Source organism: Arachis hypogaea, chromosome 7, assembly GCF_003086295.3.
Source record: "Arachis hypogaea cultivar Tifrunner chromosome 7, arahy.Tifrunner.gnm2.J5K5, whole genome shotgun sequence".
Taxonomy (NCBI): domain Eukaryota; kingdom Viridiplantae; phylum Streptophyta; class Magnoliopsida; order Fabales; family Fabaceae; genus Arachis; species Arachis hypogaea.
The window spans coordinates 4,777,173-4,803,460 of NC_092042.1; the positions used below are offsets into that span (position 1 = coordinate 4,777,173).

General features: G+C 32.3%; 2 protein-coding genes across 3 annotated transcripts; both read right to left on the reverse strand.

Moving 5' to 3' along the window:
- Positions 1-1,531: 1,531 nt before the first annotated feature.
- On the reverse strand, positions 1,532-17,404 carry LOC112702127 (uncharacterized). 2 transcript variants are annotated; one of them, XM_025753045.3, is made up of 35 exons: positions 17,155-17,404; positions 16,384-16,551; positions 15,872-15,961; positions 15,463-15,599; positions 15,276-15,363; positions 14,933-15,015; positions 14,699-14,805; positions 14,309-14,461; positions 13,747-13,811; positions 13,000-13,087; positions 12,836-12,914; positions 12,382-12,490; positions 11,753-11,812; positions 11,135-11,253; positions 10,008-10,377; positions 9,755-9,939; positions 9,607-9,679; positions 9,231-9,378; positions 8,957-9,126; positions 8,430-8,780; positions 7,924-8,091; positions 7,479-7,772; positions 6,692-6,868; positions 6,176-6,439; positions 5,942-6,040; positions 5,678-5,862; positions 4,888-5,223; positions 3,958-4,111; positions 3,745-3,855; positions 3,431-3,598; positions 3,179-3,302; positions 2,755-2,913; positions 2,551-2,663; positions 2,406-2,465; positions 1,532-1,920 (listed from the first exon to the last, which is right to left on the reverse strand). In XM_025753045.3, exons 1-35 carry the CDS (start codon positions 17,341-17,343, stop codon positions 1,735-1,737), a joined length of 5,430 nt encoding a protein of 1,809 aa, XP_025608830.1. In that variant the 5' UTR covers positions 17,344-17,404; the 3' UTR covers positions 1,532-1,734. The 2 variants fall into 2 exon arrangements, with proteins under 2 accessions (XP_025608830.1, XP_072055108.1); XM_072199007.1 differs by having other exon boundaries at positions 16,384-16,823; positions 17,155-17,362.
- Positions 17,405-18,494: 1,090 nt separating this feature from the next.
- Positions 18,495-21,968, reverse strand: LOC112702128 (early nodulin-like protein 18). Its single transcript, XM_025753046.3, has 2 exons — positions 21,489-21,968; positions 18,495-19,411 (listed from the first exon to the last, which is right to left on the reverse strand). The coding sequence occupies exons 1-2, from the start codon at positions 21,712-21,714 to the stop codon at positions 18,867-18,869; spliced, it is 771 nt and encodes a 256-aa protein (XP_025608831.1). The 5' UTR covers positions 21,715-21,968; the 3' UTR covers positions 18,495-18,866.
- Between the last annotated feature and the right edge of the window lie 4,320 nt (positions 21,969-26,288).

The following is a 26,288-nucleotide window of genomic DNA, read 5'->3' on the forward strand; positions in this document are numbered from 1 at the left end:
ATCATTCGCGGTGAATTTACTAGCAAGATATAGTTCCTCTCCAACCAGAAGACATTGGAGTGGAATCAAACAGATCTTTCGATATCTTCATGGAACGATTGATATGGGGTTGTTTTATCCCTATGGATCCAAGTCATAACTAGTTGGCTATGCAGATGCCAGATACTTGTTTGATCCACATAAAGGGAGATCTCAAACAGGATACCTGTTTACATATGGGGTACAGCTATATCATGGAAGTCCACGAAACAGACTATAGCAGCAACCTCCTCTAATCATGCTGAAATACTAGCAATTCATGAAGCTAGTCGCGAGTGTTTTTGGCTGAGGAGTCTGATTCAATATATTCTGTTATCATGTGGACTGATTGATCATAAGATAGTTCCAACTGTCCTGTTTGAAGATAATACAGCATGCATTGCTCAACTTAAGGGTGGATACATCAAAGGTGATAGAACAAAGCATATTTCTCCCAAATTCTTCTTCACTCATGATCTTCAAAATCAAGGGACAATTGATGTCCAACAGATCCGCTCAAGTGACAATCTGGCAGATTTATTTACAAAGTCACTCCCAAAATCTTCCTTTGAAAAATTGGTATATGAGATTGGAATGCGCCGTTTTCAAGACATTAAATGATGTTGGCAAGAGGGGGAGACTGTACTCTTTTTTCCTTGGTCAGGTTTTTTCCCATTGGATTTTTCTTGACAAGATTTTTAATTTTTTCCCATTGGATTTTTCTTGACAAGATTTTTAATGAGGCAGTCATCATCACTAAAGGATATTGTACTCTTTTTCCTTCACTAAGGTTTTTTCCCACATAGTTTTTCTTTAGTAAGGTTTTTAACGAGGCAATAATCCTAAATGGTCATCCAATGGGGAGTGTTGTGATAAGGATACTATCACACCTTACGTGGATGCCCATTTTCCATAAGGTGTAGTTTCTCAAGGATGACTATTATTTAATATGATCTTAAAAAGCTACTCATGTACATATATAAATAGGCTTAAGCCTCTGAGTATTATACACAAGTGAAAAACAATAATAAAACAAAAGCAAATGCTATTCTATCTCTCTTTACTTTTTATATTCCTTTCTATCTTTATATATATACTTATACAATTCTATCTCTATTTACTTTTTATACTCCTTTCTATCTTTGTATATATATATACATTACAACATATAATATTATTATATATATATAAATTATTATTGAGCTAATTATTTTAATACTAGAGTCTTTTATTTATACATCTTTATTTTATATATCTTTTATTTTACAACAAATCTATTAATTTAGTCACATGAATTTTGATTATATTATATTATTGGTTATGAATATATGATAGGTACACGCCATAATTTTCTTAAGCCTCTATAAAATGAGGCCATTGATTTTCTTAAACATTTGACCAACGAGCACGAACCTTCTCTGCAAAAAAAAAAAAAAAAAAAAAGTTAAGCTGCGATAACATTAGAACAATGATTGGCGTGTTAAGAGAAATTTCAAATGATTAGAGGGTGCTGTTTACTCTACGATATTCAATATAGTTTTAAGTAAATATTTTTTCTGTCTTAATTTACATGCACTGAGTTTGAATATTTCATGTATTGCAAATTTGCAACATTAACTAAGAAGAAATTTGTTGTCTACATTGTAAAGAATGTCACTGCAGTTGCATAAGGTACAGAATTCTATCGTCAATGTTAGATATTTCATCCTGTAAAGTCTAGTGTTTCCAGTCTTGAAGAATGTTGAGACACTTTCTTAATAATGACTTTGCCTCTTCGTTCTTCTCTATCTCATACTGGTGAAGGAGCTCATCCTTGAATCCTTCATCGATGGCACTCACTGTAGGCACTTCCATGGAGAGTTTGAGGACTTCAAGAAGGCATTCTGAAGCAGAAACATGAACCTGATTTTGGGCACAAGAAACGCAAAAGATGAAACAAACTATGTATAACAAGGCGCAATAGTATCCTTTTTATTCATTACATTTTTTAATTTGCTAATCTTCATCTCAGGAAAGGTAGCAATTTATAGTTTTTCTCTGAAAAACCTATGTTTCATGAAATGCAACACCCTCCCTTAATTTAAGAGTCACATCCAAACACGATTATTTTTTTTAATCATTAACAGGGATTGGTACAACAAAATAGCTTAGCCAGCATCTACAAATAGAGCTAAATATGAAACTAGAACTAAATTCCAAAACTGATTAAACCTGAGAACAAACAGAGACCAAACTACAAGTAGGTATTATATTGACTCCTTCTAAACACAAGATTTAGTTAACCCCCCCCTCCCCCCCCCCCCCCCCTTCTCTCTTTTTTTCTTCCTTTTCTCTATGGGGAATCTAACTCGTGAATACTGTTCATGCATGCAAAGATAGCAGCATACCTGTGCAATTTTTACTGTGCTTATGCAATGTAATATCTTTGGTGATGTAGAATGAAATATCTGCAGGAAGAATGAAGTTGATTTTAGGATGAATCTAAGAATCAGAATTCAATACAAGAACAACTTCAAATGAACCGGGATTTACCTCCTGAACCAGGGAAGCTACCCTGGTAATGTCGTGACTTCCCGAGGAGTCCTTGATGACATTGTGGAGCCTTGAGCAAAGTTCTTTGATGGATAAAAACGCGGTAGTTTTTACTGCAGAAAGGTAACATTCTTACATTTTCTTTCTTTTTAAAAAGAATAGCAGAATTTGGGAAATGAAAAAAACGAAAGCATAAAAATATACCTGTCCATTTATGTTCAGGTGATAGAAATGCTGCGTACAAGAGCATTAAGTTCTCTTGATTTTCAAGAATATCATTTATATTGGCCACATGGATGCAAGAGGTTAGACACTCCACAAGTTTGGTATGTGGAACAAAAATTTCTTCAACACCGTCCGAATCTGCAAAGAAGAAGATATATCGGTAAAGAAGTTTGTAGAGTCTGTGGCATCAACATCATAAATCAAATGCCATTGCCATGTAGTATCCAATCATAAACCAAATATATAAACAGACCATTGAAATCTCAAATCTTTCTTAAAAGTTCTACCTATAGTTTTTCTTCCTTTTGCTACTAATTATTGGAGTACCCTCCATTGGTCATAAACTATCTAATGAGTAAAAAGAATGGCAACATATAAATGAAGATCTAGAACTTGTCATCACCTGTTTTTGCGGTATCACCAGCCAAAGGTTGCTGCCCAGATTTCGCGGGCGCTGACTTGGTCATATCAAACAGCAAGGGAAATACCATATTAAAGAAATCTGGATTGCCAAACGCTTTTATAACCTGATAAAGTATACCAAAAGTAATCAAGATTCGATACTAGTTATTTCTACTGTTTTATAGGAAAAACACTAAATTATTGAAATAGTTATCCTCTGCTGTTTTTAATGAACTCAATACTAGGCACAAACCTGCTCAAGAGCGGAAAATGCTGCTTCACGATATTTTTTTGCCTTTTTGCTGCATGCAGAAGACACCACACTTAAAATTGCAATGGAAGGCGCAGAACCTTCGGCGGATATCGCCTTATGGCAGGATGTAGATAGAGCACCTAATGCTAGTAATAGCACCTCTTTTCCCTGTCGAGCATAATAAGTAAAATATCCATATGAAACTTGAAAAATATTGTCTAAGACTGATATTTGATAATAAATTGTCACGTATAAAAACTTCAAGTGGCATCATTGTTAATAAAAGCACACTAATTCAACATCCAACTTCCAACCTCCCATAGGCGACCAGGAATTTCCTTCATCAGAGACTGAAGCAGAACTTCATGATGGGAAGAAAGTGAATCACCCAAAACTTCACTGAGCCTACATATAGCCTGGGCAGACTGCAGGTACAACAGAAAATTTGTGAATCTCTAAACGAAAATAACTCAGCTGAAATAAAGTTTAAATCAATACAACAGCAAGGGCAGAAGAAAACCACTTACTTTTCTTTTACTTGCCCATGATGATGATGACATGCCTTCACAAATAAGGGAAACAATTTCACCTAAGTACAAGTTAAGGGTGACTCGTTCCCCACTGGTATATTCTTCCCATAATTCTTCAAATATATTGGAAATACTTTTATCATCCTCAAATCTGCATGAGAATTAATATTTTTTAGTATTCATGCAGTACTTTTATTACCACCATGAGATTGTGTTAGGTGGACTGTGAGCATATTTAGTAAAACAGACAGCCTACCTTATCTAGATTTAAAATTCAGATGTCTGTAACAATTTACACCCAGGTATACTCATTACATAATCTCACCAGTGCATATAAAACCAATACACCGCTCCACGTAAAAGATACAGCTTTTTTGCAACAGTTGGTCCTCAAATGGCATTAAAATCATAGTATGAACTACAGAGGCCAGTTTCGTCATTTATCTAAATAATTATAACTGCAGCACGACATATGTTGGAGTGTGATGTGTCCACCTTACAATCTAAAGTGACCTAGAGTTGGACACATTTCAGCTATATTCTTAAAATTCTTTTTATTAAAACAGGAAAGATATTTCTCAAACTGCCAAGTGATAAGTATAAAGTGAAACATATTACACACCCTTTATATTGGTATATGAGAAATCAAAATGCACAAAGAAAAAGATATACGATATATCAGATAAGAAGTCATAAGCACCATGATGAAGTCGAGAACTGCTTCAAGGCAAATGAAAAAACCTACACCAAGTGTTCACCAGGAAGTAAAAGCAAACTATTCTAAATGATAGAGGATAATTGGTGCAAGTCAAGAGCAAGAACTTTAGCCTAAAACAATGATTTGAGATTTGATATGTTATGAGGCTTTTATAAAATATCAATATAATAAATCAAATCAGAGAGGAAGAATATTCAGCTGTTACTAACCTTGAAAGGAAAACAACAGGAATAATCACTGCATGATATCCACCAACCACATCTGCCGCCACACTCGAATAGCTCTTTAAGAGATATGCACATGCAATTTGTGAATTCTTGTCACCAGCATGCAACGCTACAGTATCTTCAATAAGTTTTTGTGCTTGCAACACTGGTACATACTTTAGTACTTTGGCACAGGCACTTGCAAAAGCACGCTTTGCAGTAATACTTTTTTCCTCCTTAACAACTGGAAACAACAATCTGACTAGCATATTTGCATAGGGCTTGATGTCAACCCCAACACTTTCAAGCAATAAGGTAATAAAATTAGCAACACCAACCCTGCCATGAAAATGACAACAGGGTGTTAAGGCAGTGTTTCCTAAAAGAACGATGAGAACAAGGGTGATATCAAGTTTTAAGAAATATAATGAAACAGCTCCTTCCAAAACATAGTATAATTGGAATTGATGTATTTTTGTTTCTCCTACTTCAACAACAAACAAATATTTACTAGTACAAAGATATGCAAGTTTCGGGTGGAAACCTCCACAATAAGAATTAAAAAAAAAGCATAGAATAAGGACAATCTAAATATCAAAACAACAATGCTTGAGAACCAAAGTATCATGATGATCATCATATTTATCACCGAAATTGTTTTTTATTTATTCGAGAAATATACATTATGGAAAACATGATGCATCTACACCACTTGCACACTCCTTTCTACTAAACCCCCAAACCCTGTCTACTAATCCCTATCTGAATTGACAGAAGCTTCTCAAAAGCATACCTGGTATTGAGACCCACCCCAGAACGCACTAAATGAGCAAGTCGAGGTATCAATGTGTCCAGTGATTCTGCATCAATAACTCTTATGCACAAGTCCAAAGTCTCCCACATAAGAGAGCCTTTGGCAATGGAAATTCTCAAATTTTCAAGCTTATCCGACTGTATTCCGACATTTGCTGCGTGAAGCTATAAGAGATAAAACATATGAATGAACAAGCCTTAGTGAGTAAATTATGCAAAAAATGAATGTATCACTCAAACAAACCTCAACATAATTGAGCCCTTGGTCTTCTAGGCTTGATAAACTTTCGAGCATGCAGCAAACCAGATCAGCCATATGTGGACGGATTGCAGTTCCAGCATGCTGAAAAGAAACCATAATGAGTCATGTCTATTTCAATATAAAGAAATTTTTACAACAACATAGTATAGCTTCTTAAAAAATAGATCACTTATTAATTGAATATAATGAGTCAATACTATTGGATAAATTCCTAACCTTTGTAAGCTTCATAACAACTCCAATTGAAGCCTTCCGAACACTGTCAACCTTACTTAGGATACCTTCTGTAAGCAAAAAGGGTAAAACTATATTCATTGCTTTGCGTGCATCTGATGTATCAGTTAGAGAGACATCGCAAAGCCTTGTTGTCAGTGTGGTTATGGCACGACATAATCTTTCACCAGAAATTCTAACAGTTTCCTTTATATCATCCATTGCACGAAATGCAACAGTCCATAATCCTTTTAAATGCTTTTCAACCTGTGGATGGAAAAAGATAAATGAAAAGATTAAGAACTGGTCAGGTTATAATTGCTAATATGGTGACAGTTTCTCACTTTTCACCTCTTCTTTAACATTATATTTCCCCCCTTAAATTTTATCAATATATATAATGATATAAATATGGAAAGAAGGACATAATTTTAAGCATATTTTTTTTATAATATTATAGTTCATTGAGAACTTCGAGTGTGTTATTTGAACTCGAGAAACGAAAGTAATCTTAATGACCTCATAAAACTTTCGTCCTTGAATAATGTCCGCAAGCGCAAGACACGATGCCTCACGTGACCGCCAAAGCCTGGATCCACATTGTACTAGTAAGTCGTCAATGATGAGATCTAAGTTTTCATCAATGGTTTTCTTTGAGTCAGCCACTAGTGACTTCCATATATGTACCATTGCATCCTAGACAGAAAAATAACAATAAGAGGTCAATAAAATTTAATGATGAATATGAGAAACGATAAACAGGAAAGGTTTCTTGGGGAAAAATGAATTGTTTGGAAGGTTGCAGGTCACAGAAAAAGTACAGTGGCAGAACTAAACTAAAAACTTCAGAGTGAAACATATATATTTTATTTTGAGTTTTGATTATAGCATGTTACCTAGATGGAATTCAGGTAAAAATGATATTTTTTACGGATTCAATGCAGGTTTATAATCTTGACAAACTTGATGATACCAAGTCTTAGAACCCAAGGGGAAAAAAGTCTTCTGATATGAAAGAGGAAGCGTATTGAATACTGATGAACGCTTCCGAGTTTTGAATACCAAGGAGTAATTGTCAAAAACTTAATTTCAACACACTAATATAGTAAGATTAAATATATTTTAACTATATTATTTTTAGTAATGTTATGGACTATTGAATAATGAACTGGAGCTGTGATGTTAGTATTATCGTACAGTGTATGTGCTCCTAATTTGTTTCGAATATAACATCACTAAGTTAAGGAAAAAGTTGGGCAGCTTCCCCTCCTTGCTTCAACGATTTTCCATCAATGATGGTACGTACCTGCACATTTTTATCAGGATCATACTGGTACCGTACAAGTCTTGGAATTAGAGAACGTAAATGTGGCTTAAGTGCATCCCCTGCTTGTTTAGCTATTTTGGAGAATCCAAAAGCAGCACCCCTCTTTGAATTCAAAGAAGCTTGATAATTAGCTAAGTCCATGAATTTGTAAATTAAATCCGGTTGTCCCATCTCATTTGCTAAGTTACACAACTCTTTGTAAGTGTTCAGTTTTCCTCCACTTGCACTTTCACCGAGAGCTCCCTCTTGAAATACTTCTGTATCTTCAACAAGCTGCACAACAAAACTTCAGAATTTAATTTTCAAGTTCAAAAGGGAAACTTAAAGATGAGAGCAACAAAAGGACAACCTTGTGCCATATCCTGCCAGGGTCAAGAAAGTAACAATTGAAATGGTAAATAGTAACACAAGACCATTAACTTACTTTGATGGCTCTTTTTCGTTTTCCTGAACCCGTCAATGTAGTCACAAGTGCATTCACCAAACTATTTTTCATAGATTCATCACCCAGGTCATAGACAATGCTCATGCCTTGAGAAGCCAACTCCTGTGTGAGTTCATTTTGTTCACCGAGAAGGTGAGAAAAGGCCTCCTGCATTCACATGATAATCGTCAAATAAAATCATAGGTTTCGCAAAAAGCAAAGCTCCATCCCATCAATCACCCTGGTTTCTTTATACTTTCTTTTATATGTATAAAAATTTAATCAAAATATAAGACAACTTGATATGATATGGTTCTATCATGATTTCTATCAATAACTATACATATGAACCACCACGACATGAATTGTTGTTTCTTCCAAAATGAAATCAAATTTACAAACTCAGTGCAGATGACCTTGAAAAACAACACAGTACCATAAAGGAGGTTCGATAGATTACTTAAAAGATAGGAGAAACTAAAATATTTCATTTCATAATACAAAACCTGAATTTCTGGGAGCATTCTCTGAATGGTAGGATGATGTCCACAGTACTTTATGAGTGAAACTAGCCAGACAGTTCCAGCACATCGCTCTTCTTTTCTGCTACTATACAAAAGAGCATCGAAGAGTTTTTTGGTGATTGCATCTCTTACACTAGCATGATAATCTTTATTATATTCACTTTGTCGATTAGGATCCTGATTTGACACAGAAGAGTTCAAATCTCCCATTAAAAAATTTGAAGCCATGGATAGTGAAGTATAGTTTGTTTTAAGGATTATGTCAGCAGTGAGAGGAACACCACCCCACAAAAAAGAAAGGGCCTCCCCGGCAGCAAACAGAACATCCTCAACCTGAAAATTATACACACATAATATTTCAGGCGCAGCAACTTAGAACAGAAGAGGGGAAAACTGCACACTTAGGCTTAAAACAAAGAGCAGAAAAGCAAAATAGATAATAATCCCCACAAAAGTTAGCCTAAGAAACAGCAAATCATACAAGAAAAGGAGGAGAGAATCTGAATCACCTTAGATCGAGAAAGACCAAAGATTAAATTTAGGGCAACATCCAGCTGTGTAGATGATGTTTCCTTTACACATATATGTCCAATGGATATAGCAATCTTCTGTATTGCTTTTGTGTCATCACCCGAAATAATCTTGCTCAATTTATCATGTAAAATTGTCAGAATTCCATCTGCATTTTAATTATTAATCAGATACAACCTATAATGGCTTCCCAAATAGCTCAATTGTTGGTCAAAAGAAACCAATCAGCCAGCATAAATCAATTTACTTTACCTGAATTAGAATCATCAAGTGGAGGTATTGAAATGCGCAGTCCAATATGACCTAGCGCTTGCATTGCAACAGCAGCAAGTGCAGAAGTTTCAGATTTAACCACATCAACTAGACATCGAAGTGTATTCTGGAGCAATAATTCTGGCATCTGCAAAAGCTTATGTATAAAGACAAATGTACATGTAGAAAAGGCATTACCTCAAAAGATATGTTAAATGAGGTCAAGATCACAATCACACATGATTCAAATGTCATATTATGAAACTTCTATTCTATGTTAACGAGTGTCAAGGCCCAAAAATATGACATCTTATTGGTCCCAATTTAAGCTTTGCATGTACATGTTCTAACCCAATTACTACAAATTTAAACTTACAGATGGTGTTCTACACAAAATATCCGCAGATATGTATCCAATTGCACAAAGCGCACCATGCTGAGTCTCGAACCTATGAATAAATCAATTCAACATTAACATATAAAAATGGATTAAAAAAAGGCTCAACAACTTTAGAAATGCAAACCTTGATTTATGTGTTTGACTAAATAAGGAAGTCAATTCAGAAACAATAGCAGATGATGTGGCAACAGGAAGACCAGAAGACACAATTCCAAGTAAACGTGCAACAAATTCACGAGTGTCCCAATCCACATGACTTAGAAGTTGCTTAAGCCATGAAACTTTTGGAGCATAATGTGATGCTAACACCTATAAAAAGATAACTATGTTACCAGGAATGCAAGGAAGAAAGCAATCAAGAAACTCAAAGAACTGACCTCGGGCATATGTGATCCAATTATAAGCAATGCCTTCGAAGCATTGACATGCAAATCAACAGAGCCTTCAAATGACATAGAATGTTCCAGGAGCAAACAGAATGTCTTTACTGATGACAGAAACTCAGACGATCGGTCTGAGGACTTCCTCTGCTCTAACTCAGATTCAAAGCACTTCAACAAAAATTTTATCATTGCCACGTATGTATTTGAAGGGAAAATAAGGTTTTGGTCTCCAATTTCAGTGGACTTCAACAACTTTGGCTGTTGTTGAAGAATATAATCCAGCATCATTTGAAGTTTAGGGTACTTAAGACCAGAAACTGGACTTTCGCTTTTATGAAGATGAAGACCTTCAAGTGACATTTCTCTATTTCAAACCATAAATAAAAAGTAAATCCAAGTCAAGGGAGCAACACATGACTGGTATAATGAATTCAAAAGACTCCAGTTATGGAAACATCAAACTCAATCAACCACTGAATCTGTATGGAGCTATATAAGTTTTATTACGGCTCAGTATGGACATGTTATCCATATTCCATTGACTTGAGTTAAAAATAACAGTGGAATAAAAGTAGCTACTTTACATCGATAAGTACATTTCAGGAAGCATAGTTACTGACGATAATAATAAATAAGTATGAGGCCTAGTGTCATTTCTTAGGTAAAACATAACACATCTATATGTCATTTTCTCTTACATGAAAGGTATACCATTTCAATTTGCATATTATGGTGGTGGTACATGCATTTTAGAAACTATGATGCTAGACTAGAATTTGAACAAGGAAAATATCGAGTCAGAATGAATAAAGACAGTATAAATAGTTCATTATCTAGTTATGCCTCATTAAAAAATATGCTAGCACTTGTCTAGACCCTTTTCAATTAAGGAATCAAATAATAAGACTCGGTCATTATTTAAATGTAATAAGACAGTGTAGAAAATTGAAAATATTTGGGAGAAAAGTTATATGAACACAAAACAACTAAAAATAATGAAAAGCATCTCTGAACCAAAGTTGAATCCATCAGCATATTTGCGAGGGAAACCCCTTAGAAAGGGCATGTGCTTTGAATAATTACAGGAATGTCTGGCAAATTGCAAAAATAATTTGTAATACCTGATGTCTAATTTGGTATCTGATGCTCCTAGCATACAAATATAACGACTCGGGCAATGTTCAAAATCAAACAAAGATGTTGCCCATCTTACAACACAAAATCTTACTTCACTTTCCTCCTGAAATCACCGCAAATCATGTTACAATTAGCATCATCTATATCCTTAGAATTTTAATTTTGATAAAAAGGACATTTTATTTTGGATAGAAGAAGACTTTCATTAAGATGAGAAGGATACAACAAGATTGGGGATAAGCATTCACCTATACAAAAGCAAAGCAAAAGAGGTTTATTTATAAAGCAAAGCTTTCCAATTCTCAACATGTCTAAGAGGAAAAGTTCTTTAAAAAATAATCAGCTTTACACCAAATACATGCTAGGCGTCTAATACTATCCTGTACAACATGTTTGTCAGAAAACACATCTTTGTTTTGGGAACTAGAGCAAAGAAAATAAATTTATTATTGGTTCTCAACATTATTGTCAAAAGAAAGAAAGAAAGAAAGAAAGAAAGAAAGGAAGAAAGAAACAATAATAAACACCATAAGCTTGTTTGAATAAGATAATATATCTGCATAAAGTGCCCTAGGAAGAGGAAAGAACAGCAAGTGTCTTACCATTTGATAATTGTTAAGCAGTAAGGTCTCCAAATCGCGAATCACAGCAATTGGGGCTCCCTGATACAAAAGATAATACAGGGAATAAAAAAAAAAAGTATATTCAGGGCAGTGTCTCAAAACTATGATCATAAGGGGATGATAAGAAGTTTGTAAATTGCAAATAGGCTCCCACAATTATTATTTCTTAAACCAACAACTAAGAACTTAAACTTTAGGGATAATTACTTCCTTAACCAATTAGAATGAGATAAGGCTTGAATTTAAATTGGTCTTACTATATGTAATGACTATGAGAGGGTTTAAATTATATGTTATTTTTCTGCAACAGAAGCAGTATGGTGAGCATGGAGGTAGGTAAGCCAGGAACCAACTATAAAAGTTCATTGAATCCAACAAAATGCTCTGAGAAGGAAATCTAGTAAGAGCAAGCAAGGAGCAGTTTGCAGCACATTATCATCATGTCAATTGAGTTGAAATGATGAAATATCAAATGCATGACTAATTGACTAGACTTGACAAACTTAGTTTCAAAGTAGAGTAAAACTTAAGACTTCATAGCATGTATAACACAACAAAGCCCATGAATAAAAAACATATTCAAACAACAGGCAGAAAAGGCAACATACCTTGTATGCTGCAGCAAGAGATATTGTTGCTTCTTGAACAACATGACGAAGAGATTGGGATTCAGCTTTCAGTGCATGAAAAAGGTGAGCAGCCATGTCAATCTTTTCCCTGGGAGGACAGGGAACAGCTCTATTAGTAACTACATAACACAATTCATACAGTATCTAACTTCAAGGAATGAAATTCTCTTCTGTAAAAAAAGAACGATTTATTTAAAGTATAGTATATTATACAAACGCAATTAGGTAACACAATTGTCAATATCCAGTACATAAAACAAGCTCTATGCTAATAAGTATATTATCATATTAAAGATAAAAATGGTAGATTATTTTATTTCAAGAGCTGCAAAATTTTGCAATCTAAACAATCTGCAAAATGATGTCAACAAAAAGGCAACAAATTCTAACCCCAAAAGAAATTTATGATCATAAAAAATAGAGGGACAGGAACCTGAAAAGGTTAGGCATACGCTGAGCAAGCAGCCCAATTGCCTGAAAAGCATAAGTTTTGACCTCCCGTGCACTGGCATCTGAATCAATACTCAAAACTTAATATGAATCAAGCTAACTCTATTGAAACAATTGCATCAAAAGCTTCAGTGTCTTAAAGCAAACCTGCTTCTGAACTTGAATAATTGTCAAGGGACTTCATGATTCCACTCAAAATAACTGGACCCATTAACTTAAGCTGATCAATTTTCGCCTGCACTTACAGATATTAAGATGATCAGAGAACAAGAACTTGAACAACTTCAATAAATGCAATGCAATAAAAATAATAGAAAAATATGTAATTGCGGAAGAAAGGATATAAGGGACAAAGGAAGATGTGAAACATTCCCATTGCATTGTCAAGGTAACTCATCACATAGAAGCAATGTTCTTGAATTGTTGTCATTTGTGAAGAAGGAACGGAAAAGGAAAAGGAAAGGGAAAGGGAAGGAGATTTTCTGTTATATAATAATAATAATAATCATAATAATAATAACAATAACAATAACAATAACAATAATAAACCAACAACAACAACACTACTACTACAAAAGGAAAACAAGGAACTAACCTGGCAGAAGACTTTTGATCTCGCCAAAATTCAGAGCCAACATTTTATATGAAATATTTGAAACACAGAACAGCAGTACATAACTACTGGAGCTAATAATTTAATAAATATCTAGATTTCTGTCACATCAGCTACTGGTCAAGTAAGACTACCAACCCAAAAAAAGAGCTAATATAACAGTCATATAAAAACTTATAAGCTCCTTTTAAATCAGCATTTGAGTTTCTAGGATAGAATTGATTTTTGTTAGAAATTAAAATTTAAGATTACTATCAAAAGCCAAGTAATATCACACTCACATGCTTAAATACCCATACAGTAAATTCCATTCCCAATTGCTTTAACCGTGATGTGGTGTCATTCCCTATAAAATTCAAGAGTATATATAAGATCAAAGATAAAGATTAAGAGAAGAAAAGCCAAAGGTAGAATAAATATAACATGAAAAAAAAAATTGCTGTAACAAAATCATTTAATCCACAGAATATTGTGTTTAAGAGTTCATATACGGATAATGAATGCAGAATTTTATTTAGAACAACAGGACTATTTTATTTATTAAAAAATATAGACGAAACTTCAATCCCCACAGGATGAAAAGATATCCACTTGCTTTCCATATGGCATTCAGACCATGGCTCACTAAAATTCCAATAGATTACAATTTCTGTATGGTGATGAGGACAAGTAATCCATTCTCCCCCTTTAGTCTGCAGTCCATGATTTACTTGGGGCCATACCATATTTGATTATTAGAGAGATCCAAGGGATTTGTTAACAAGATCCATGTTTAGAAGGAATAATTTAATTTTACTGTTTAAATCAAAGAAAATATATTATCAAAAAGAAGTATTATACTACCATAGATGCAACAAAAAATGCACTGCAATGCTGATGGGAAACTGTTTGCTGCTGCAATAGACCGGCAGAATATAGACATTAATTTTGCCTTCAAAGCAGGACTTGCTGGACTGACTCTTGATTCTGAGTCAACATTTTCAGCTCCAGAAGTACCTGCAATCAGTCTCAATCATACACCAATACTGAAGGGAAAACTAAAAGAGAGATAAATTTGCTGCAATATAATAATGCATACAAAGAGGTTTACTAAGTTTTTATAATATGGCTATCTTTTACATATATACATACAATCAAGAACAAACAGAAGAAAAAATAAATTAAAATATTTCAATTCTATATTTTGACAGAAATAAATATTCTTATGTATAGACTAAAGTTTACAAACCATACCATTGAATAGCAAAAATAGTCTGTTGATCAGATTTAAATCATCTAAATTAGCACCACTGGCCTTCTTCTTTAATAGTTCCTCGCCTCTCTTAACAACAGGCTCTTCACTTGAGTTAATGACCAAAGAACACATTTGATGATCCACAAATCATACACCAAAAAGATAAAAATTAATACAAGTAGTTAGGAAGGAAGTGCAAACATGATTTGAGTAACATGAAAACTTAAACATACCAATCTACAGAAGCAACAACATATAGAGGATAAGCAAGCTCAGGGGGAAGATCCATAGCTTGAATGATGTTCAAAATACCCAACTGCACCAGGAAAATAACAACAGTAAGATAGCATGTAGCTGTCTGAGTAAAAGCACAATAGAACATTCTTGTATTTATTTAGAACATGGAAATACTGACAGTTTGCATGTGAAAAATTTATAAAGATCAAACAAAATAATTGCATAGCATATTTAGGTGAGGAATTCTTTAATCAAAAGGAATTTCTTCTGCAATGAGAAGCAGCATGCACTATTTGACCCTTCAATGGTAAGACAATTCTGAAACCATTACATAATTACCTTTCTCAATAAAATTTCATCTTTTTGTAACTGTTGTTTCCCTGTAACACGATTAGCTTGACCAAATGAAAGTCCAGGGTACCCACCACTGCAATAAAGAAAAACCACTATTTGACTTAAAAATCAGTCAGACTAAAACAGAATTCATATATGATAACCACCTTTTAGCATAGACCCATTTCCAGACCTTTGAGAAACTCGCTGGTACAACATTGTATGAAGACAAAACTCAATAAACAGGTCTCTATCTTGAGAATTGTTCACTTTTTTATACTTTGCAGCAACTTCATCACCAATTTGGCTTGAGTGGCATTCACCAATTACCTAAATGCAAGCAGCAATTGATTAGAAGGAGCAGCATACCCAAAAGATGCATGGAATGAGCATGACTCTTGCTAGCACATAATAGGGAAGATAAGACTCCAAAAAGCTAAATCAATGAAATACATCCACAGAATTCCCATGCAAAGAAGTCAATGCCTAAGCTTTGGACTCAATCTCAGACTTGTTCACTTACAAAAGCCATAAATAATCAGAAGTATATATTAAAGAGATATACAATATATCACAATTAAAAGATTCAAGAAGGTTGATACCTTAACAATGATTCTAAGGATAATTTCCTGGTGTTGAAGAGGAAGTTTTGAGATGTTCACCAGGAGGATAGGTGCCAAATCTTCTTTTTCCTATTCCAAAGGCATGGGGCGTTAGATTGTCTTCATAAGTTCCTTGACAAGCTTCCATAGCATATATTGATATATAGATATATTTATGTATCTATTGTGAAATTACTATGTGTCATATTTTATAGTCAGGTGACTGACACAGGGGGAATATGTCAATTTCTCTACCTGGTAATGAAATAGAACTTCGTGTTTGAATCAGCTTATTTTGAGTTCAAAAAACCTTATAATTGAAAACTTCCAAGCATATTTTGAAATGGGAAAAATGAAAAATCAATGATTTCTCCAAAATATTCAATACACTTTTAAATTTTGGCCAAATAATAAAAGAAGAATTATCAATATGGAAATCCACATTGCATTCACAGAATAGAATAAACAAACAGGCACTAAGATTTCAAAATATCCAATACAGGATGATGGACCTTTGCACTGACGCGCTGAAAAGCCATTTCAATATAGACAATGCAAAAGTTCCTTATTATTGGAGTAGCACCAGATTCTGAATACAACTCCCACAACTCGGATAAAGGCAAACCAATATCAGGCTGAAGTTTCACTCTCTTGTTCACATGACTCAAAATCTCAAGAACCTGTTAGCAACAAAATAGAACAATTGTCAGTGATATAAGACAAATTCAAGCCCTCGACGCAATCCTTAATGCTTTTTCAACGAATGCTGCTCTGTGGAGCCTTCATGACCAGCAGACCAGGTACGTAACCAAGAATATCCGCACCAGCCTCCATGACTCTTACTGACTCCTGAGTCTCCACCTAGTAGCTAAATCTTTTAGGATGATCAATCCACAAACAACAACAGCTATGCTCACTCCACTATCAATTCCACAAGCAGCTGATGCAAAACCTAAATTACACCATATAAGTAGCAAGCACACACACAGCAGCTAATGCAAAATCTCTCTCGCTCTCTCGATCAGTTCAACCAGCTAGTAGCTAGAACACTACAATGCAAAACTATCTTCCCTCCTATATTCTAATTCTAAGTCCCCTAAGTCACTCGCAAACGCAAATGTGAAATCCTACGACATTTGCACACTCAACACAAGAATTCCACAAAATCGAAAGCGAAACGAAACTCCAGCAGTAGCATCTTCAATTGCAAAAGCGAAAACACTCGAAATTGCTGATTAAAAAAAATAAGCTAGAGAGAGATAGAGAGAGGAGAATCGGCGAACCTTATTGCGAACAGCGGCGGAGTTGGAGGAGAGTGAGGAGATGCAGAGAGGGAGGAGCTTGGAGAGCAAGGGTTCAAGCTTGGAATCGTCGCAGAGAGCCAAACGAGTGAGCATCCGATCAAGAAGCTCCTCGACCTCCGCGTCGGACTTCCCTGCCACCATTGACGATACTTTTGCTGGTTCCGCCATGTCTTTGCTTCTTCGTAAAACCAAGTTTGGGATCGAAATTCGGGATTAAGAGTTAAGAGTGGTTTGGGCTTTTTGGTCTTTTTAAGTCTCTTAGTCTTTCCCTTCCTCCAAGTCACCTCTTGGGCTTTCCTTACGGAAATTGCGACTTGTCTGGTAAAAACCCACACCCGGGGTTCGAATCTCAGTAACACCAGATGAAACCTTTAAATAGTGTTAAAATGTGTATGAATGTGTGTGAAACTGTGAATTGTATGACCAAAGAAAAAAAAGTTAACTCTTAGAATTTTTTCATATCACAATTTTGAATAATCCAATTGATTTTAAAAATTCAGAGGTTTAATCAAAATAAAATAACAATATAAATTTATTTGTTAATAAAAATCGTATCAATTCTTTAGTTTTGATATGCTTTTTACACTAAATTAAATCAATTATGTAATCTATTTTGTATTATTTATGACGATGTCAATTTGATTGTGAATATTATAATAATAATATTTTTCATGATATCTTTGAAATTAGAATCTCAATATTATAAACTAATTATCTCTTGAAAGCATCTTTAATTTTATGGCACTTTTTTCCATTTGGATTGCTTACTAATTTATTTGTAACTACTATAAGCCTATAAGGGAGACATTATGTTTTTTTTTAACCTATTACAAAGTTGTTTATATGGTTAGAAATTAATTGTTTGTAATTGATGTTCAAGGGCTAAGTTTGAGAGTTTTTTTTTTTTTCTCATTATCTCTCCCAACCTAATAAGTTATTAGGTTAAGGATTAATCTATCGTGAATCTAAACTTTAAGAGTTTATTACTGATCAATTGATTGCTATATGTATAAGGCGAAATTCAAACTTTTGACACTTATTTAAACGAACGAGTGAATTGGCTACTCATCCAACTCAAGTAGTTAAGAGTCTAATTTCTATTTATAGAAGCTGAAATTTATTATTATATTAATATTAATTATATCAGATATTTGTCCAAAGCCCCTCATCGCACTGATTTCAGATGTCTCTGATTTTCTTCATTGAAGGAGAAACGAAAATTGAAACTAACTCATCACCATGGCAGGGTCAATTGGCTTTGCTAATTAAACTGAGTTGCTACCAATATCAATTGAAAACATTAAAGAAAATAGGAGAACTTAGCAACACAAACAACAATAAAGGATGCAATAATTAAATTATTTCTAGTCTACAAATAATATATATATCCTCTTTCACAATCAATTAAAATATAAATACATAAAAATAGGTGTAAAAGTGTAAAATCTATCAAATATATATATAAAAATCTCTTACTCTCTCTATAGGACTCAACTGCAAGGTATATTAGGTACAAATCCATGGTGTGTAACTATAATAAAACTCGAAAATGAGAGGTTTACCATATCAGCCGATGATAAGAGTATACGCTGATAGGTGAAAATTGTTAGATAATAATTTAGTCAAACATATCAAATTATTTAACAATTTTCAACTATCAATTTTATGAAAACTAATGCACACGTAAATTTTCACCACCACAAGAAAACGACCAATAACAAAGCAAGAGACGCAAATAGTTTCGTATGAATTTGATCATAAATCGACACAGAATCAGAACTAGCTTTTCCTTTTGCCTTGCTATCATTGTCATCGTCGTCACCACTACTATCACTATTTTCATACTTGGGGTGATTAAAATTTGCCGGAACAATAGTATCCGGTGCTGCATCATCGTCGCCGGCAACACCACCGCCACCGGTGCCGGAAGGAGAAGGAGCAGAATCCTCAGAAGGATCCTTAAGGCTCTTAGGTAAACCTTGACCATGAGTGACATTGATTTGGAACCTTTGTCCACTTCTACATTGGTCACCATCATAGTCACTTGAGAAGAAGTAGGTGACACCTTCCTTCTTCAAAGGAACTGAAACTGAGATTGGATGTGTTTCTGTGTTTGATGGATTTGATTGAAGCCATTGGTTTGTGTCTTTGTCTTGTGCATCATCATAGTCACATTGTTTGTATGTTGTTGCATTGTATGTTTGGACAACTGAGTGATTGGTGTCTGTGTTGAAAACTTCATGCATCAAAATTGAACAACAAAATCACCCAAATTAGTTAAAAAGTAATTGTTTTTATGTCATAAGAGAAACTACATGGATTAGAGGTATCAAAAAAATCCCGCTAGGGAGCCAATTGAGTATTTGTACAATGTGTACAATGAGCTATTTATTTGGCCCAATATGAGTTAAAAAATGAACATTCAGGATAAAATATTACTAATTTCTCAAACACAATACACTCATACTATCCAGAATAACCATCTGAGTACCAAGAATAATAAAACATCTGATATCTTATTGAATCGAACGTCTCTAAATCTCATTGTACACATTGTACAGATACTCCATTAACTCTCTATCCTTCCTCTATGAAAAATTGATAATGAACAACTATGTAATTTATATGCATAAGTGTAAAAAAAAATTAAAATATTTAATTATAATATGACTTCATTTAGCAACAACCTCATAAAACAAAATCACAAGATATTATATTGAGATAGTTAGAAATTTAAAAATATATATATATATATATATATATATATATATATATATATATATATATATTTGTTGTCCTATATAGGTGGACAAAAATCATTGAGAAAAATATATTTGCCACAAAAATATTTTATTTATTTTCTACCTATCTTTTTATCTAAACATATATATTGTCATTTAATTATCTATGAATTCTTAACTTAATAGAATATATAACATAATCATATTTTTCACTCTAAGTACTTCAATAGTTAAAAAGAAAGGTATCTAATTGGATGACAAAATCTCTTGTAGTGTTAGGCATCAAATTAAGGCTTATGTGAAAAAAGGAGAGAAAAAAAAAAAGAGCTAGTTAAGTGTTCAACCTAGTTCACCTTCAAAGTGTACCCTTACTTTGAGATGATATAAAAAAAATAGTAAGATCATGAATACTCATATATATCAAACAACTAATTATTGTGTAAGATTAATAGATTATAGAAATGAATAAGATTATTGAAATGAAAGATTTATTGAGACAATAATAACTATAATATTGGAATAAATGATCTATTTTCAAACATTGACCTACCTTCAACCCCCAACTGAATGCTCTAAAGTCTAAAGTTATACATGAACATGACTTGTCAGTGCCTTTCTTCACTATTTCCACCGTCACAAAATATTCTCATAATATTTAAAAAAAAAAGTTAAAAAGAAATTTTTTAAAAGAAGGAAGCACTATTCAGTATTCAATATCGGAAGAGAATATTTATTAAGTGTACCAAAAGAAAAGAATAATGGTTAAGAAAAAGAGATTTTGTTTTCTCAAATGTTAACAGTAATTTCATTTATTATTTTCTGTTTTTCTACACCTTTTGCTAAATGGAAGAAATATTACTTGATTTAAGGCTTTAAGCAAATATAAATTAATGCCATTTTCAGATATACATATTCTGCCACATATTATATATTTCAGGATTAAAATATATTAGAGAAGAGTACATTTTTGTTCCTGCTCTTCATCATATCTTATCAACCTTACAAAGGATAAAACCAAAGTACAAAAATAAAATTGAAAAAATAAATAATTTTTTTTCCAATATTGTTAAAATTTCTTGTAAACATGACAAGATATTATATAATTAGTGTTAAACTTTTCATCTAAACAAACAACATATCAACGGAAAATTGAAGATAAAGATTCAAGGAATTGACACTTGAAAGCTCATGGCATGATAAGAAAACTTACTTTCATAAATGTTATATATATATATATATATATATATATATATATAATTTTAATGCAATGACTGTGTTAAATAATTTTATATGTATATTTAATTACATAACATCATATTAATAAAAATAATTATTTTTTATATTGATGGTGTAAATTATTATCTAAAAAATAGATATAATAATATGATTACACGGTCAATACATAAAAAATAAATTCATATATATATATATCAACCACAGATTTCAAAATAACCACATGACATAATCACTTAGTAACCAAAATTAAAATTTAAATAGCCAAAACAAAAAGAACACTGAAGAAAAAGTGAAGATGAAGAATAATCAGAATGATGTGTTAGAAATGAAACTCACTTAAGAAATCACCCAAGCTGAAAACTTTATTGGAAGCCCATTTCTGGTAATTGATCTCAGAATTCATGGTACTATCAAACCATCCTAAAGAATCTCCCACTGTGTAATTCTTGTAAGCATCAACAACAACAAAAGATCCTGAAGAACAAAGTACTATGATGATGAGGATAAGAGTTGAGAACAGAACATCATTTGATGAAGTGGTTCCTCTTCTTTTGTGTTCCATGTTTTGGGGATTTGTGAATGTGCAAAGACACTTAATTGCAGAGATAAACTTGCTTTTTATTATAGGATTGAAAGAGAGAGATTAAAGTAGATGATGAGAATTGAGAAGAAGAGAAAGAATGATGTGTGGATTCTTATGCTGTTCCTGTGCCAGCTCTTTATGTTCTATCTGTTTTTTTTTTTTTTCCACATGAACCCTGGATTTCAGCTGAATTACTAAATTAGTCACACTTGTTATATTGGTCTCAATAATAAGGTTCTCATAAGAATATTGACATATTAAGGATGTGTTTAAGAATGTTGAAAAATTTTAAATTTATTTTTATAATTCATTTTTTAAAAATAATCGATTATATGATCATTAATTTTGTTTAAATATTTTAGTTAAAAAGTAATTTTAAGATAATGTATTAGGTTTAGATATATATTAAAAAATATTTTTAAATAGCATAATTCTAAAAAATAAATTCAAAATAATTGTTTATATAAATATTTGAAATTAAATTGATAAAATTATTTTAATTAAAAAATAATTAAATACTTACTTATAATCATAGTCTTCAAGATAGTATTTTCCCTTATTATATGCTGTTTTACATTTTTTTTTCTGTGTTAGCCAAACATGCTTTATGTTTATATATAGTAATGTGTATATTCATAATTCGTCTATTATCAAAATCTATTAATTGATAAGAAGTAAAGTATTTGAAAATTCAAATATTAAATTTAGCAATTAGATCATATATAAGGTAGCGTTTGTTTTGAGGTATTGAGACAGAGATTGGGAGATTGAGACTCAGTATTATATTATTTGTTGGTTCAGAGAATGGTACTAAAATTTCAGTCTTTGTCCCTAATATTTCAATATTTTAGTACCTCCAAAAAGTAGGAATACAGGAGATAAAAAATTTTTAGAGTTGGAGACTGAAACTTTAATAACATTTTATACCTAAAATATCCTCATTTCAATTAATTAATTCCAATTTTATCCTTTGTACAAATTAAATTAGAGTTTTATTCTTGTTTTAATTTTTGTCTCCCATTTTGCACCAAACAGAATATTGAAATTTATTCCAATTTCTGTTTTTTAGTCTCTGTTTCTCAATCTCAGTCTTTCTGTCTCTATCTCTCCACCAAACACTACCTAAATGAGTCACCGAGATTATATTTCATACATTTGTACTAAATATATAAACATTTATATTATGTAGAATAATTTTTAAATTTTGAAATACATTATTCATAATATAACACATTATATAGTCTGATCTCTATAATTAAAAATGAATATATATATTCTTTCCAACTTTATCTATATTCATGATAAGATACATTCATGATTTATCTGCATTTATGTATTTATGTTGGTATTTCTAATATGCAATTTTAATTTTATTTTATTTTGAATCTCACAAAATATTATATTAGTATTTATATTGTAGTCTAATATTTAGTTTTAATTTATTTTAAATTTTACATAATAATATTTAATTGATTATCTACTAAAATAAAACTATTTCCTTAAAATAAAACCAATATCATATTATCAATTATTTTTAATATAAAATAAAATTTAATAATTTTATTTTATATACACATCAACTTTAAAATTTTAAAAATAATCCATTAATATCATTTCCATATTAGGAAAAAAGATATTAGTTATTGGCGGTGGGGTAAAAGCAAGAGAAAGAGAAAAAACTAGGATCCAAGTTTCACAAGTTCCCAAAGGGGAAGATCTCAACAGAGATCAAATGGATTGAAACAAGTTAACAATCACTTCGGATGTCAGAGAATCTCACCATGAAAACTCAAACACGTGGAACCAACTAAACTAGTTTATCGGTTAGACCATATTTTAATTGAATCTTTATTTAAATTAAATGTATAATTTAAATCTTTAAAAACACAAATCGAAGTAAAAAAAATATTCCGGTAAATATTTTAATTTTTAAAAGAATAATTAGAGCAATCCAGTGAATGCACTAGAGAATAATGCATGCTAAGGAATAAATTAGAAGGGTCTATCATTATTTAATTTTTTGTTGGTATTAGCACTTAATTAATTTAATTAATTAATTATGGTAAAGTACTTGCCGACAACTCTGGTTCTATATATAGTTTGTTTAATTGCTTTAATTATATATATATATATATATATATATTATATATAATATTTTGGTTAGGTTGACAATGACAAATTAAACTTTAAATTGAGACGCTATGTAAATAATTGAATGCCACTCTTTTAACAGCTAATGAAGTTGTTGTGAGTTTTGTTCTTTAGTGGAATACTAGAGTTGTAAACAACAATTTCTATAAAGCAACGAATCAATGTAACTACTTGGATTTGACCTATCTGTTTGACAAGTTTATATTAGTAAGCACTGAAAGTGATATTTAAACGGTGATAATGCTATGAAATAATATATTATTGTTATTTGTTTATCAAAAATATTATTTATATATAAAATAATTAATTATTATATATTTAGATATAAATATATATTATTCTTTATTGTTAATATATAAAATAATAACTGATTTTTTATATACTCAAAACATCATTGTTTATTTTTTGCGAAATCTCGAATTGACTATCGATCAATGCATATTGTTAGTTTTCTTAGAAATAATTACTATAATATCAGATATAAAATTATCAATAGATCAATAGATAGATTGAATAGAAAACGAAATGTAAAGCTTCAACAAGGTGAATTTTGAAATATTATTAGAGAAATGTTAGAGGATCATAATTTTTTTATTTTTAGTCAATAGTTAATTAGTAATATTTAAAAATGTGAGTTAAAAATATATTATTAGACTATATATATATATATATATATATATATATATATATATATATATATATATATATTTTGTCAAATTCATGAATAAATTTGTTGATGAAATCGGATTGACTCAGACTCAAACTTGTATCTTGATTCTTGATAGATGCAATCGGATTCAAGTAGATTCGAACAAACTCGTTCAAATTTATGAATCTATTTACGAGTTTGAATTTTGTCCCAACTTAATTAAAACGGTATCGTTTTGTGTCTTTTTTTAAAGAAAAGAGTTAGAGAATCAGATCATTGCTTAGTGTTATACTAAGTCAGCAAACATCTAACCAAGAGATTGGGCGAGAAAGTTATGTGTCGTTCCACTTCCGCTAGCTCTTTCTTTCATCCTTTGTCACTCTTCTTTGACCGTCGAAGTTCCACCTCCGCTAGCTCTTTCTTTCATCCTTTGTCACTCTTTTTTGACCGTCGAAGCCACATGTTTCTATGGTCATTCACCGCCGCATTGCCATTCCCACATCCACTCTCTCATCTTCCCTTGTCATGCTTCTCTTTCAAAGCACGCTTCTACAAAAAATTGTCGTCGCACTACCATTCTCAACTCCACCCTCTATTTTTCTGTGCTCATCTTCTTTGCCTGCATCTGTTGTGTACAGTTGTTTATACCACGCCTTTTTCTTTCTGTTGAAAGTTGACTTTCTTGTTCTTCTGCGTTCATTCATCCTTTTTCGTTGCTTTTACTTCTACATCAGTAGTGCAGTCACGTTCCTACTTCATGTAATTTTTTTAACAAATTATTACTATCAATCTATGCCTATTTCAATTTACAGGCTTATTATGTTATAGATTACTATGTGTAATTTTATAAATTATGGTTCATGGTTCTTATTTGTTAGTTAGTTTATGAGTTTTATTAGTTAGTTAATGATTTTAAATTTTAATTATTGGCTCGACTAGGTAGACAACGGAGAATTTGAATAAAGTGAACAATGGATTAGAAATTTGGTCCAACGAAGTTAAAAAAAAAAACACTCCACCCAAATTACCCAACTAAAAAATCTCATTCAGTAATTCAAAAATTTTAACCATCCGTTATACCCTAATTTACCAAAGCACCAACTTCTCCCCCAAGCCCTCTGCTATCGCCGCCTCACCAACCTGCCGTCCGCGTTACTCTTTCACTCACCGAACATCATCATCACCTCCTGAGTTCTTCACGCTATCGCTTGGTTGCCAACCAGCCCCCATCGTCGTCATCGGGATCCTCCTCACTGCCGTTGATTCGTCAACAAGGACCTTCATCGGCGTCGTTCTCCTCTAGACCGAAAATGAACGGCGCCGCCGGACTCCTCCTCCTCCAATCCAATCAAATAACCATCCACTTAAGGATAAAAATAATCATCCGTATACACAGTGAATTGAACATCCAGTGTAACACCCTAACTGTCAAAAAGTCACGCTTCCGGCTGCGGCACTCTGATAGCTCGGGTATTACGACGACTCTTAAAATTATTTAATACTAAAATATGAGCCTGTTAAAAACTTAAACCGTGTAACCGCTCAAAAGACTTTTTAATAATAACATACATCCATACCTACCATGCAAAAACCAATACTTACAAAGGATACATATATATATATATATATATATATATATATATATATATATATATATATACATACATAATATTAATTTTATAAGCAATACATAATCAAATTTCTATCCCTCTTATAAAAACTCGTAAAGATAAAGGCGAGAGAAAAAGTAACT